Source organism: Prunus dulcis, chromosome 6 (genome assembly GCF_902201215.1).
Source record: "Prunus dulcis chromosome 6, ALMONDv2, whole genome shotgun sequence".
In the NCBI taxonomy this organism is placed as follows: Eukaryota; Viridiplantae; Streptophyta; class Magnoliopsida; order Rosales; family Rosaceae; genus Prunus; species Prunus dulcis.
The window spans coordinates 7,210,964-7,222,545 of record NC_047655.1 but is presented as its reverse complement, the minus strand read 5'-3'; the positions used below and the strand labels follow the sequence as shown (position 1 = coordinate 7,222,545).

Below are 11,582 nucleotides of genomic sequence, written 5' to 3'. Positions count from 1 at the left end.
ATTCACTTGAATTTTTGATATGCAAGGGCGTTCATATATAATAAATAAGAGATCAACCCAACTGTAGGATCCACAATTGAGAACTCCTGTTGATTTAATTTTTTGATCAGCCTGTTGTCACATTAAATATATTTTCCCCTTATATACTTGAGAAATTTGAATTACTAATATAATATGCTATATCATGTCTCCTCCCTCCCTAATCTCCAGCACAAAGCTCTTCTTCAATGGCATGAATATTACAACTAAATGCAGAATTTAGTAACTGGAGCAAAACTGACACAGCTACTCTTAAATCGCATAAATATGAGATTGCTAATTCTAAACCAACCTGCCAACTTGTACCTTTAAACAAAACAAAAAAGGGTAGAAGATTAAGAAAAGATGGGCAAGAAAATAAAACACATATAATAAGATGAGAAATATGACAAAACAAACTTAAGGGCAACACAACTATTTTTCCTCCCATACACTAAGTTCTTCCCGATCACCATCAAATTTTTAGTTGTTCCAAGCTTTGCACTGTCTTGGATTCCTGCAAACTGTTTGAAGATGCGCTTCCAGTTTCCTCTACTTGAGCTATCAAATCATTCTGTGGGGAAGAAGCAATAACAGCAGGAGGATCTGTTTTCCGAATGACTGGAAGATCTTCTTTCACAATGATTGGAGGATCTTCTTTCCGGGTGGTTGGTGGATCATCTTTTCTAATCGGTGGAGCAGAAAATACAGGCACAGCCTGCCTCATAGTGACAGGTGGAGCCACTCGTAGTGGTGGGACACGCATTGCCTGGCAGGGCATCACAGGAGGTGGCGGAAGTGGTGGTGCCGAGAACACAGGCACTGCTGTCCTTATTGTCACTGGCGGTGCAATCCCATGGCAAGGAGTCCTCAATTGTCGGATGGGAACATAGGGAGCTGCTCCTGCAGCAGGGAATCTATGGGGACGCAAAACACGGCTTTCTAGTGGAGAAGGCTGTGATGATGGGATACGATTATCATTTGCTGCATTTGATTGGAGTCTGCTGCGAGGAGCTTGCTTTTGGCAAATTAAGGGCAGTATTTTTGAGGTGTGAGCAGATGGAGGCTGTGGACTTGTAGGTCTGGGGTTATGAACTGGAAACTTCTTCGGAAATAGTATTGGAGCAGTTGGATTTGCCATCTTTTCCTTCAAACGATAAGTGAGCAAGGCTCGTGCTATAGTGATTTGTTCCAGCTCATCATTGTTCTCTGGTTCAGATGAAGAACTTGCAGTTTCCTTTGCCACTGGCCAAAAGAAAACATGTGATTCAAGTTAACACAGAAGTTCCTAGACATTGATCTGGACTCTCCAAAATTATGTCACCAAGCTTACAACTTTAATATGTAAAGATGACACAGAGGTAAACTGCTCCATTTATATTTTATTTATTTTTTGAACAGTAAAAAGAACATGATGTGTAAGAATGACTTCAAAGAGGAGCATAGGGGCATAAGTGACATCAATTTCATAGATGAGTTCAGAATTATAATGAGTTGCTGAAGATGCCTTAATATCATACAGATAGGAATGATAAAAAGTCAGAAACCCTTTAAGGTCGCAATAACTGAGAACATTAAAAACTAAGCAAGAGCTCCAATGAAGACTGTTGTTTAATGCACCAAATAAGTTTTAGCATTAAAAAATGCACCAAATTAGTTCAAAAAACTTGATTAAGATGGATCTTAAAGTAAAATCAAATTCCAACTATGGGGTAAGGATCTAACTATATGTTGTGTAATTCGTAAATGTAATGGGATGAATATAAGCCTGACCACCACTCACATTGCTTCAAAGATGACCAAGCTGCCATTGCTGCATTCTTCTCAGCTTGTTTTTTGTTCTTAGCAGGTTCCCCTGTAAATGTGATTCCAGCCAATTCAACTGTCCCAGTGAAAACAGGTAGGTGGCCAAGGCCAGACCTGAACGTTGTGTATTGTGGTAATGGAGCTCCAACTCTTTGAGCAATTTCCTGCAAGAGGTTCTTGTAAACCCCCGTCTCATCCTGAGAAAATTAAGGCCTTATCAGTATCAAGACAACATAACTAATTAAAGTACAAAAACATTGTATACGAATAATCAAAGTGCACCATGCAGATTGAAAGTGACAATGACATTGGGAAAATTACACTGACCCGATAAAACTAATAATATTTGGTAGCAACATTTTAATTTCAGCAATACAATAACCAATGTTTCCAAGATTCGTTTGAAAGGGAACATAGTTTAGGTGTCCTATCAATTTGCAACCAACCCAAAAAGTTGATAAGGCATGGAAACAAAGTTTAATGGGCATTTCAACTTCCTTGATACCTATTAATCCAACTAAAATGCATTCAACTTCCATCAAAAACTACACTGTCAAGTTTGATGAGATCAAATTTCCTCCCAATACACCAATACACATGTCAACTTAAGAATTGAAACAATTCCCTATAATATCATTAGTATGAAGAATCTAAAAAAAATAAAAATAAAGACTTCCTCTGTTTTCCCGGCAACCAATCAGGCGGTCAACGAGGAAGAACAGGTTCCATAAAGTTGACTCTCGAAACCCACATTTTTATGACCAAAATACCCCCTGTTGAATGATTTAATTACTGACATTTCCATTTCACACGGTGGTCAGCTTTTCAGAATTCAGAGAATCTAACTGCATTTTAAGAACCCCAAGTACAAAAAGAAGGGGGTTACTTCCGTCATTACCCAAGTTCCCAACCCCAAAGCCCCATCCCGGCCGGCCAGTGATCTACACCTCCGACTCCCACACAACTCCTGTGCTCAGGACAAGCTTGATCACTTGCACGGCGCACATTAGCAACACAAATAGAAAAAGAAAACCAAAACTAAAAATTAAAAAACAAAATTAAAAATTAAAAATTTTAAAGTATTGTTTTCAATTGCGAGTTCAGAAACTAAATTATCAGTGAGAAAGCGAGCAAACAACCAAAAGCCACTGAGCGGCGACTGAGAACCACGCGCGCAAAACCCTAACGTAGCCCTAACGGCGACAGGAGAAGGAGAGAGAGAGAGAGAACTGACCAGAATCCTAGCGGCGAGACAGTGAGAGGGACCGCGATTGGAGAGGTAGTTGAGGGCGACCTCGGCGGCGGAGTGCTCGGCCTGACGGAGGGTGGAGCAGTACTGAGGGCTCTCAAAGATCTCGCCGTTAAAGTTGACGGTGGCCTTGAACCTGGGCGCGTGGTCTGGACCTTCCCGAATGCACGTGTAGGAAGGCAAATTGAAGCAGCTCCTTTGGGCCAGCTCTTGCAGCTGGTTCTTGTACATTTCTCCGCCCCTTACTCTATCCTGCCTCTCTCTCTCGCTCTCTGTCTCCGACCCGACTCTTCTCGGAGCCCCGAGTTCGGGTGCTATAATGGGAGGAGCCCGGATCGGATCGGCGCCGATTTCGGGTCGGGTCGAAGCTGGGTTTGGGTTTTGGGGGGCCGGCGAGAAATGGGACCGGCTAAGATCAGAGGTTTTTAGGGTTTTTTTGGGGTGGGGATGTGAAATTGAGTTTGAAAGAGAAAGAGGTTTGGGGCTTTGGAGTTGGGGGATGTGGAGCTGAAAAAAGCAGAGAGAGAGAGAGAGAGAGAGAGAGAGAGAAGAGAGAGAGGGAGGGGGGGAGAAAAGAGGAAGGAGGGGGGGTAATATTTTGGAGAGTGGAGTTTTTCTTTTTGGGATGTAATTATAAAATATTGGGGGAGTTTAATTAAATAATGGGGTTTTATTGCTGGGAGTCAACTGAACGTTAGGCTGCATGGGCTCATGGATGTGATCTTTTCCTAGATTTTCTCATTTTCCTTATTTCTCTTTCTTGTTGTTTTCCTTCTTTTTCTCATTTCTCATTTTTTACATTTCTCCTCCTTTTTATCAATTAACTCTTAGCTTAATAGTATCTCTTATCAACTACTGAGGTTGTTTCAAACTTGAATTTGAACTTTTGGTAGACTTTATTACCAGTTACTAATCACCAGTTAAAAACATTCAATTTTTCTTCTTAGGAAGTAGAGAAAATATGATACTTTTTATATAATGAGCGTCTTACATGCGCTGATTAGGCGCGCTTGTCAGTTCCTAATTTTAGAAGTTTTTTCAAACTTGAGTTTAAATTTTGTAGACTTCATTGCCAGTTACTAATCATTAGTTAAGAGTATTCAATTTTTCTTCTTAGGAAGCAGAGAAAATTTGATATATAGTATTTTTATACAATGAGTGTCTCACATACGTTGATCAGGCGAGCGCTCGTCAATTCCTAATTTTGGAAGTTGTTTCAAACTTGAGTTTAAATTTTGTAGACTTCATTACCAGTTACTAACCATCATTTAAGGGCATTCCATTTTTCTTCTCAGGAAGAGGAGAGAGTCTGATATATATAGTCGTTTTATACGACGAGTGTCTCACATGCATTGGTCAAGTTCGCTGGTCAAATATTACACACGATCAAGCTTCGGATATCATCTTACCTATTGCCTATGTACACAACATGTGTCTTACATACACTGGTTATAACTTAGCAAAGTTGTTTTGTTTTATACGAGTGTCTCACATGCATTGGTCACGCACGCTGGTCAAATGATTAGTGCATGACCAATGCATGTGAAACACTCATTGTATAAAACATAACAGCTTTGCATAAGTTATAACCAATGTATGTAAGACACCCGTTTTGTACATCGGCAATAGGTAAGATGATATCCAAAATTTGCTCATGTGTAGAATTTGCATTTATGGTTACCAATCATCTCCTGCATAATTGACATTTATTTTGCATAATTATATTTTAAAATTTTGTTTTTATTCTCGTGGAACCGTATTTTAAAAAAATTAATAACTTTTATTTGAATAATGTTGGAAAATGTCAAGTTTTTTTCTAGGATTTAAAAAGTATTTGTTAAAAGGTAGTGATTTCCACACTTTAATTTTGTACATTTGCAATCATTTTCCTTGTTTTTACAATTTTATCTTCTTGTTTCTATTGAACTATCAAAACATGAAAAATAAGAGGGAGATGCAAGTACATAAAATAGTGTCACCTAATTAATTGGTATATAATACAAAAGATAAACAACGTCTGGTCCCTTAATTTATTTTCCAATTTTTATGTAGAGAAGCTAATACTGATGCTGCACATAGATTGGTAAAGTTTGCCTTGTCTAAAGAAGTGTCTTTGTTTTGGGTAGAGGGGCTCCTAATTTCATTCAGAACGACATGTTATTTGATTTTGTGATTGTCCAGGCTTCCTTTTAAAAAATAAAAAACAATGTATTTAAGTTTGTTAAAAATAATTTTGGGCAGTGGCTTGTCCCCTTGCACTTCAGTTTGATCTCCCTTCCAGTATATTAGAATAGTTTACAATATTAATTTTGTAATCATTAAAAAAAAAATTCATGGTAATAGGTTTTGTAAGGAAACTCGATGGATTTTCCCATTCCTCCATTTCATAGGTATCTTATTCCAATTTATAACATGCTTACTTATTTAGAACGAGGGAATTAAGAAATTAGGAAACTTAGAAATAAGGGAAGTAAGGAATAAAAATTGAATCAACTATCTTCCCTTAATTGATCTAATTCCTGATTTTGAAGATATTGAATTATATATTTTAAAGTGAAATTTTTATGTTTTAAAAAACATGGGAAAGTCAGAAATTAGAATTATTTATTTTCTTCTCATACTCATTCTTAATTAGTAAACATGCTATTTCTCTATTAAAAAAAAGACGTAAACATGCTATAAAAGTTAATCCATTTCTAAGATGTATACCAAATATAGAAATGAAATCTCAAACTTAAAACATGAGAAAAGAAACGAACCACTAATAATGAGATGAATGAGTCAAAAAATACTGCCATCACAAAACTGTTTTTGTTTACAGAAGGATGTCATGATAGTCTAGTTTTTATTATGGACATTCCAAAAAAAGAAAAAGAAAAAGAAAAAGAAAAAAGGGTATTTAATTAAATGCAAGTAAAGACTGAGTGCTGTACCGCAATTTAGATAAACGTCAATTTACGACCCTATGCTTTGGCTTGCGTACATATATACACCCAATTTATTTCTGTAAATCTTAACTTCATTGATTAGAAAACAATAGCTACCTGTTTTCCGTTGATTTGAAAACAATGGCTACCTGCGCTGTTGTTCCTCATTTCTACTGAAGTTGGTAACGTTTTACCAATTGTCGCCAATTTTAGATAAAGAGGTCAACATATAACCGAGTATTAAAAAAAAAAAGTGTATAATGTTATATGGATCATATTTGCAGGCGGCGGGAGACGGTGAATTTGAATTTGTTACCTCTTTTAACATTAAGAAGAGATGTAATACTAGATCGAGTTTTAAGAGACGTTTGAGTTGACCAAACAGAAGTATGATTGATTCATATGTAACTATGTGCTCTATATGAGTAAATAATGCAATCTTACCAATCTCCAAACCATGATGTTGTACTAACAATTAACCAGTTATAAGGGAAAAATTAAGTGACCCTCTCCATGTACCCAACCGCTAAATGTTTTGGAGATGAAGCCTTGTCAATGTAGATTATAGACCAATCGAAATTGGTCCCTATGAGGAACAATTATGGAGTTTGGGCCATGCCCTTTTAAACATAATAAATACGACCATCTAATAAATAATACTGTAATCAATCAACAGTACTTTCTTTTTTCTTGTTTTGACAAGTCATGAGAAACAACTACATATGAGCATAATTATAGGTTCCCTTTCTAGCTAAAAGGATTTGAATAATGCATGGCTAATCACATGTTAGTCCACCCGTGAATGAAACATTTCTCATTTTTGAGGAGGTTATTTGAGAAGAGGAAGGGACTACCTCTATTATAATTTCTCCTCTTACAGTACAGTAAAGCTCAATTCTATTACTTTAAATTTCTCATAAAATCATGTATTTTATTGTTGGGAACAGCGACTCGAATTAGTGGTGTATTACATGAAGACTACTTAGCGAAAGGTTGGGGACAAACAGTTACCAGGCGGCTTGCCGTGGAACGGAATATGTCACTCTCGGTGCAAGGCAACCAGTCGGGCATAGATGGCCTACCGGGCTGCTTATGAGGTTCACATATTTTTTGTTTGTATTTCAAGTCCTATTTGATTATGTTATGGTTTTCTTGATTATTCCTATAGGGTTGTGTGACTTGTTTAGCAGAGCTAGGGTCTTGGAGACGCCCATAAATATATCCTTAAAGCCCTGTTTGGCTTTGAAAAAAGAGACTTGGGGATGCGAAATCAATTGTTTTCCCATGTTTGGTAAGTCCAGACATGAGAAATCGTTGCTTGGCTCATGAAAAAATAAGGAGGAAAATGAAGTCATCCTCTCAACTTGAGTTTTGTTTTCCCTTCTCAAGGAAAAGTTTGGGAAAATGAGCCAATCTTAAATAATAAAAATTCACGACCATTTTGTCCCCATTAACAATTTAGAATTACAATATATCATTAAATGCATTCTTTTTTTATTTGATTTAATATGGGTATAATTGAAAATTTATACAAATTTTGTTTTCCATTCCTACTCAAAACAGACATGGAAAAGGAAATAAAGTGATATTTCTCGGTTACTTTCCCAACATTGCCAAACGTGGGAAATGAATCTTCCATTTTCCATCCCTTGGGAAATGACATGGGAAATGATTTTCCCTCAAATTCGTTCCGTGAACCAAACGGGGCCTAAGTGTAGTAACTTAGCTTATTAAGGTTACGAGATGTAACCTTTAGGCCCCATTTGGTTCATGGAAAATGGGGCTTGGGTATGAGAAGGGAAATCAATTGGTTTCCCATGTTTGGTAAGTTCATGTATGAGAAATCGTTGCTTGGCACATGAGAAAGTAGAGGGAAAGTGAAGTCTTCCTCCCAACTTGGGTTTTGTTTTCCTTCATCATGGGAAGGAAAATGAGCCAACATTAAATACACATTTTTCATGACTATTTTGTCCCCATTAAAAATTCAGAACTACAATATATCATTAAATGCATTTTTTTAAATTTGATTTAATATGGGTATAATTGAAAATTCATACAAACTTTGTTTTCCATTCCTACTCAAAACAAACATGAGAAATGAAATAAAGTTATATCTCCCTATTACTTTCTCAACATTACCAAACATAGGAAAGAAATTTTCCATTTTCCATTTCTTAGAAAATGACATGGGAAGTGATTTCTCCTCAAATCCGTTTCGTGAACCAAACATGACTTTAGGGTGTCAGCTTTTAGGTGTATGTGAATTCTCTCTATTGAAAAAGGTTGATGTAGTGAGATTGTTTGAGAGTGTGGAGGTAGAAAGAGGTCACTTCCTCTTCGTTTTAATTTTGTTACCTTCATAATGGATCATCGCCATATCGTCAGTCGAGGGGTAGCCTAGGCTGAAGTGAACCTTGTAAAACCCTTGCATTGTTTACTTGTTTTATGTATCTACTTTTTCGTTGGTTGTTTGTGCGATCTAAAGCTAGGAATTGTTTGAAATTCCTAACAATTGATATCATCGTGAAAGATGATATGAAAGGGAAAAAAACCTCAACTGCTCACAATGTGCACGAGTACTAGTTGGAGAATCATCATAAGAGGTTTGGTCCTCTGATTTGGTAATTCTTCAGAGATAATCCTAGTGAAGAGGATTGTTTAGCTCTCATGTTTTCTCATGCATCTATGTTATTCTTATTGTCATTGGTACAACTCGTGCTATATTGGTGGAGGCAGTGGTGAATTCATGATTTCTTTTTTATGGGGGCAAGAAAATACCATTGTAAAGCCACTAATAATGAAGATTAGTCGACTCTTTAATGTAAGAAGACAAACATATTCATGCACAAATTAGTAACCCAACATATTCTACATAGTTCCTCTATTGACGACCCAAAAAGGAGAAAGAGAAGAGTGAGTCTAGAGAACAAGAAGAATAACATAAGTAGACGAGTAGAGCATGTTACCCCCTTGCACCCCTCCTTAGTCTTCTTTTAAGGCATTTTATCAAACAACTGGCCCTTATTAAATACAAAACTTCATAAAAAAATTGGCACCTTCATAGGTAAATAATATAATTGAGTGAGGGCAAGTACCTTCATTGGACCTTAATGGATACGCCAATGGGTGGAGGGTGGGTTTCTTTTCCCCTATTTTTTCATGTGCCAGGCAACCATTTCTACCGCTTTGCATACATCACTGCACTTCCACTTGACACATATCGTAATGATAAACGACTCATCTCGCCATGACCTTCTCTTAAATTCTCAAAACTTCTATCCACCTCCGCATGGGCAGAAAACCCATCGATGTCTTAGCCGTGCTGCTCATGTTTGGACTTACTAAACATGGGAAATTATTTGATAAATAATTCTCATTTCTAAGACCCATTTTTGATGAACCAAACACACCCTTATAAATTGACAAACACAACCAGAAAGTTATGAATCATTACACCATTAACCTATTTCTTCATTTAAATATAAACTCAACAATTGATATTTTACCTAGCACTTAGAGGGCCCCTTGTTTACTTACATAGATGCCAAATTGATATCGTGTGGTTTTTTTTTGATAAAAAGGCGATATAATTTTATTAGATCGATAGGAATAATACTACAAAAGGCGCATGCTGTAAAGGGAGCCATCCCAATAACTAGGGTAGGCATGGGTTGGGTTGGGTTAGTTGTAGTCCCAACCCGTAACTCAACCCAATATATAACGGTTTATGATTTCTTGAACCCAAGAATCGCTCATTTTTAAGCTAACTCAGCCTACTATGATCGGGTTAGGTGGTTCAGTCGAGTTGACTTGAAATTGTGCCCACCCTTACTAATAACAAGATGGTAGACATTGGTAAAACTTCCCCAATTACCTGAGCCAATCAAAAAGTTGAAACGATTTAGAGACAACCACTTTCGAAAATAACTCTTCTATAATCTCTTAAACAACCATAATTTCCCTCGAATCTAGTCCAATGACATTAAGGACAAAAATTAACTGCTAACCGGCATAACTCTCCTAGAAAGACTAAGAACACCCAACAAACTCAAAAAACACATAAAACTCATAGAGTTTATGGACTTTATTGGACAAACTAAACCAAAATAAAAAAAACTAAAACAATACCGGCAAAAGGAAAAATCAATTGTTGCTAATCTTTCTTCAAGACATGACATAGAGAGGGCAACTTAGTTACTCCAGGGCTTCAACGCACCAATAAGCAGCGACTCTATCATAATCAAGCCACAACACCTCAAAGAGTAATCTCGCAAAATGTGGCACAATCAAAGCCAACCCAAATCTGAGACAAAAAATCTACTTAAAAAAAAAAAGTAGATCGAGATAATTACATCAAAAGTCGAAGAACACCAAAGGTAAGAGCTTGGCTTCCTGAGAAAATTGTTGTTTTATGAGGTTATAAGTGGAGGGGAGTCCGCATGGATTTAAAAAAGCCATATAAACAACATAATATAATCAGAGTGACGTCGTGTCAAAACCATAGAAACTATATACATATGTGTGGCCTCCACATTCCACACCGGTCAGGTCAGTCCGATCTGCACATACATATAAATTATAATAATTCTTCCCAAGTAAGAGGACCAAGGAATCTCCAACGCCGAGGACGCACATTTACCAAATTGCCCTCGCATTTTCATAGAGTTAGTTAGGTGCCTGCATGCTTATGAAAGTCTGATTTCAGAAAGGGTGATATGGGCATTATGACGGGTTCGTGGGTGTTCATGGTTTTCAATGGACAAGGTAAAGTGGGGAACAAAAATAAAACAAAAACAAAAAGGGTTGTTTAATCTCCGAAATTGATGATGTTTGACTAGTGGGAAATCACGAAAATGCCCACTAGTAGTGAGTTAATAATGCTTTTGACGAAAGGGCAGGAAAAACGCGGTTACCAAGTCCACAAAAGAAGATGAGACTCACTAGACTAGTAGTAAATGAAAAAGTTTGAAAAAAGCCTCCCCACTCAATTAATTCTTAACTTTAAAATCTGTTGCGGATGATGATGGAATTTAATTAGGCATTTAATGATGTATGTAGTAGCTACCATCATGTTCCACATAAAAAATAAAATAAAATATAAATTATTTTGTTGCATCTCTCCCTGTGAAGGTCTACACTAGACATCAGTTTGATCAAAGTCAATGGAGTTTTTCCGATCCAATAAAAAAAAAAGTCAATGGAGTTTATTTAAATTTAAAGATGTACATACATTATTACATGAGAGCACAATTCAAAATTCAAAAATAAAAAAAATATACACAATAATGGTTGGATTTTATATGATTAGCCATTCCAACAGATATGTTTTTAGCAATACTTTTTAAATTATAATAAAATTTACTCGGCGTAAGGAGGGGAAAAACTCACAAATGGATATTGTGGGGACTTGAACTTAGGATTATTTTAGAGCACGTCTGAGCTAATCCAACTAACAGACCATTGGTGATGTGTAGTTCATTGGACATTACTAAATTGTTCCCTGAAACTAAAATGAAAATTCTCAATTTTAATACACTTCATATTGTAACAAGAAAGAAAATTATATAATTTCGTTTAATTAT

The 11,582-nt window shown here is 36.5% G+C and overlaps 1 protein-coding gene across 1 annotated transcript; it reads right to left on the bottom strand.

The window, feature by feature from the left end:
• Positions 1-266: 266 nt before the first annotated feature.
• LOC117632570 (double-stranded RNA-binding protein 2) lies at positions 267-3,658 on the bottom strand. Its single transcript, XM_034366096.1, has 3 exons — positions 3,059-3,658; positions 1,802-2,021; positions 267-1,263 (listed from the first exon to the last, which is right to left on the bottom strand). Exons 1-3 carry the CDS (start codon positions 3,302-3,304, stop codon positions 494-496), a joined length of 1,236 nt encoding a protein of 411 aa, XP_034221987.1. The 5' UTR covers positions 3,305-3,658; the 3' UTR covers positions 267-493.
• Between the last annotated feature and the right edge of the window lie 7,924 nt (positions 3,659-11,582).

What these genes read in the sequence shown, in the direction of transcription:
- LOC117632570 (XM_034366096.1), bottom strand. Translation starts at nt 3,304, where the DNA reads ATGTACAAGAACCAGCTGCAAGAGCTGGCCCAAAGGAGCTGCTTCAAT. An exon ending in GTCTCGCCGCTAGGATTCTG is followed by an intron (nt 2,022 to 3,058) that starts GTCAGTTCTCTC and finishes TAATTTTCTCAG; the next exon opens with GATGAGACGGGGGTTTACAA. An exon ending in TTGGTCATCTTTGAAGCAAT is followed by an intron (nt 1,264 to 1,801) that starts GTGAGTGGTGGT and finishes TCTTTTGGCCAG; the next exon opens with TGGCAAAGGAAACTGCAAGT.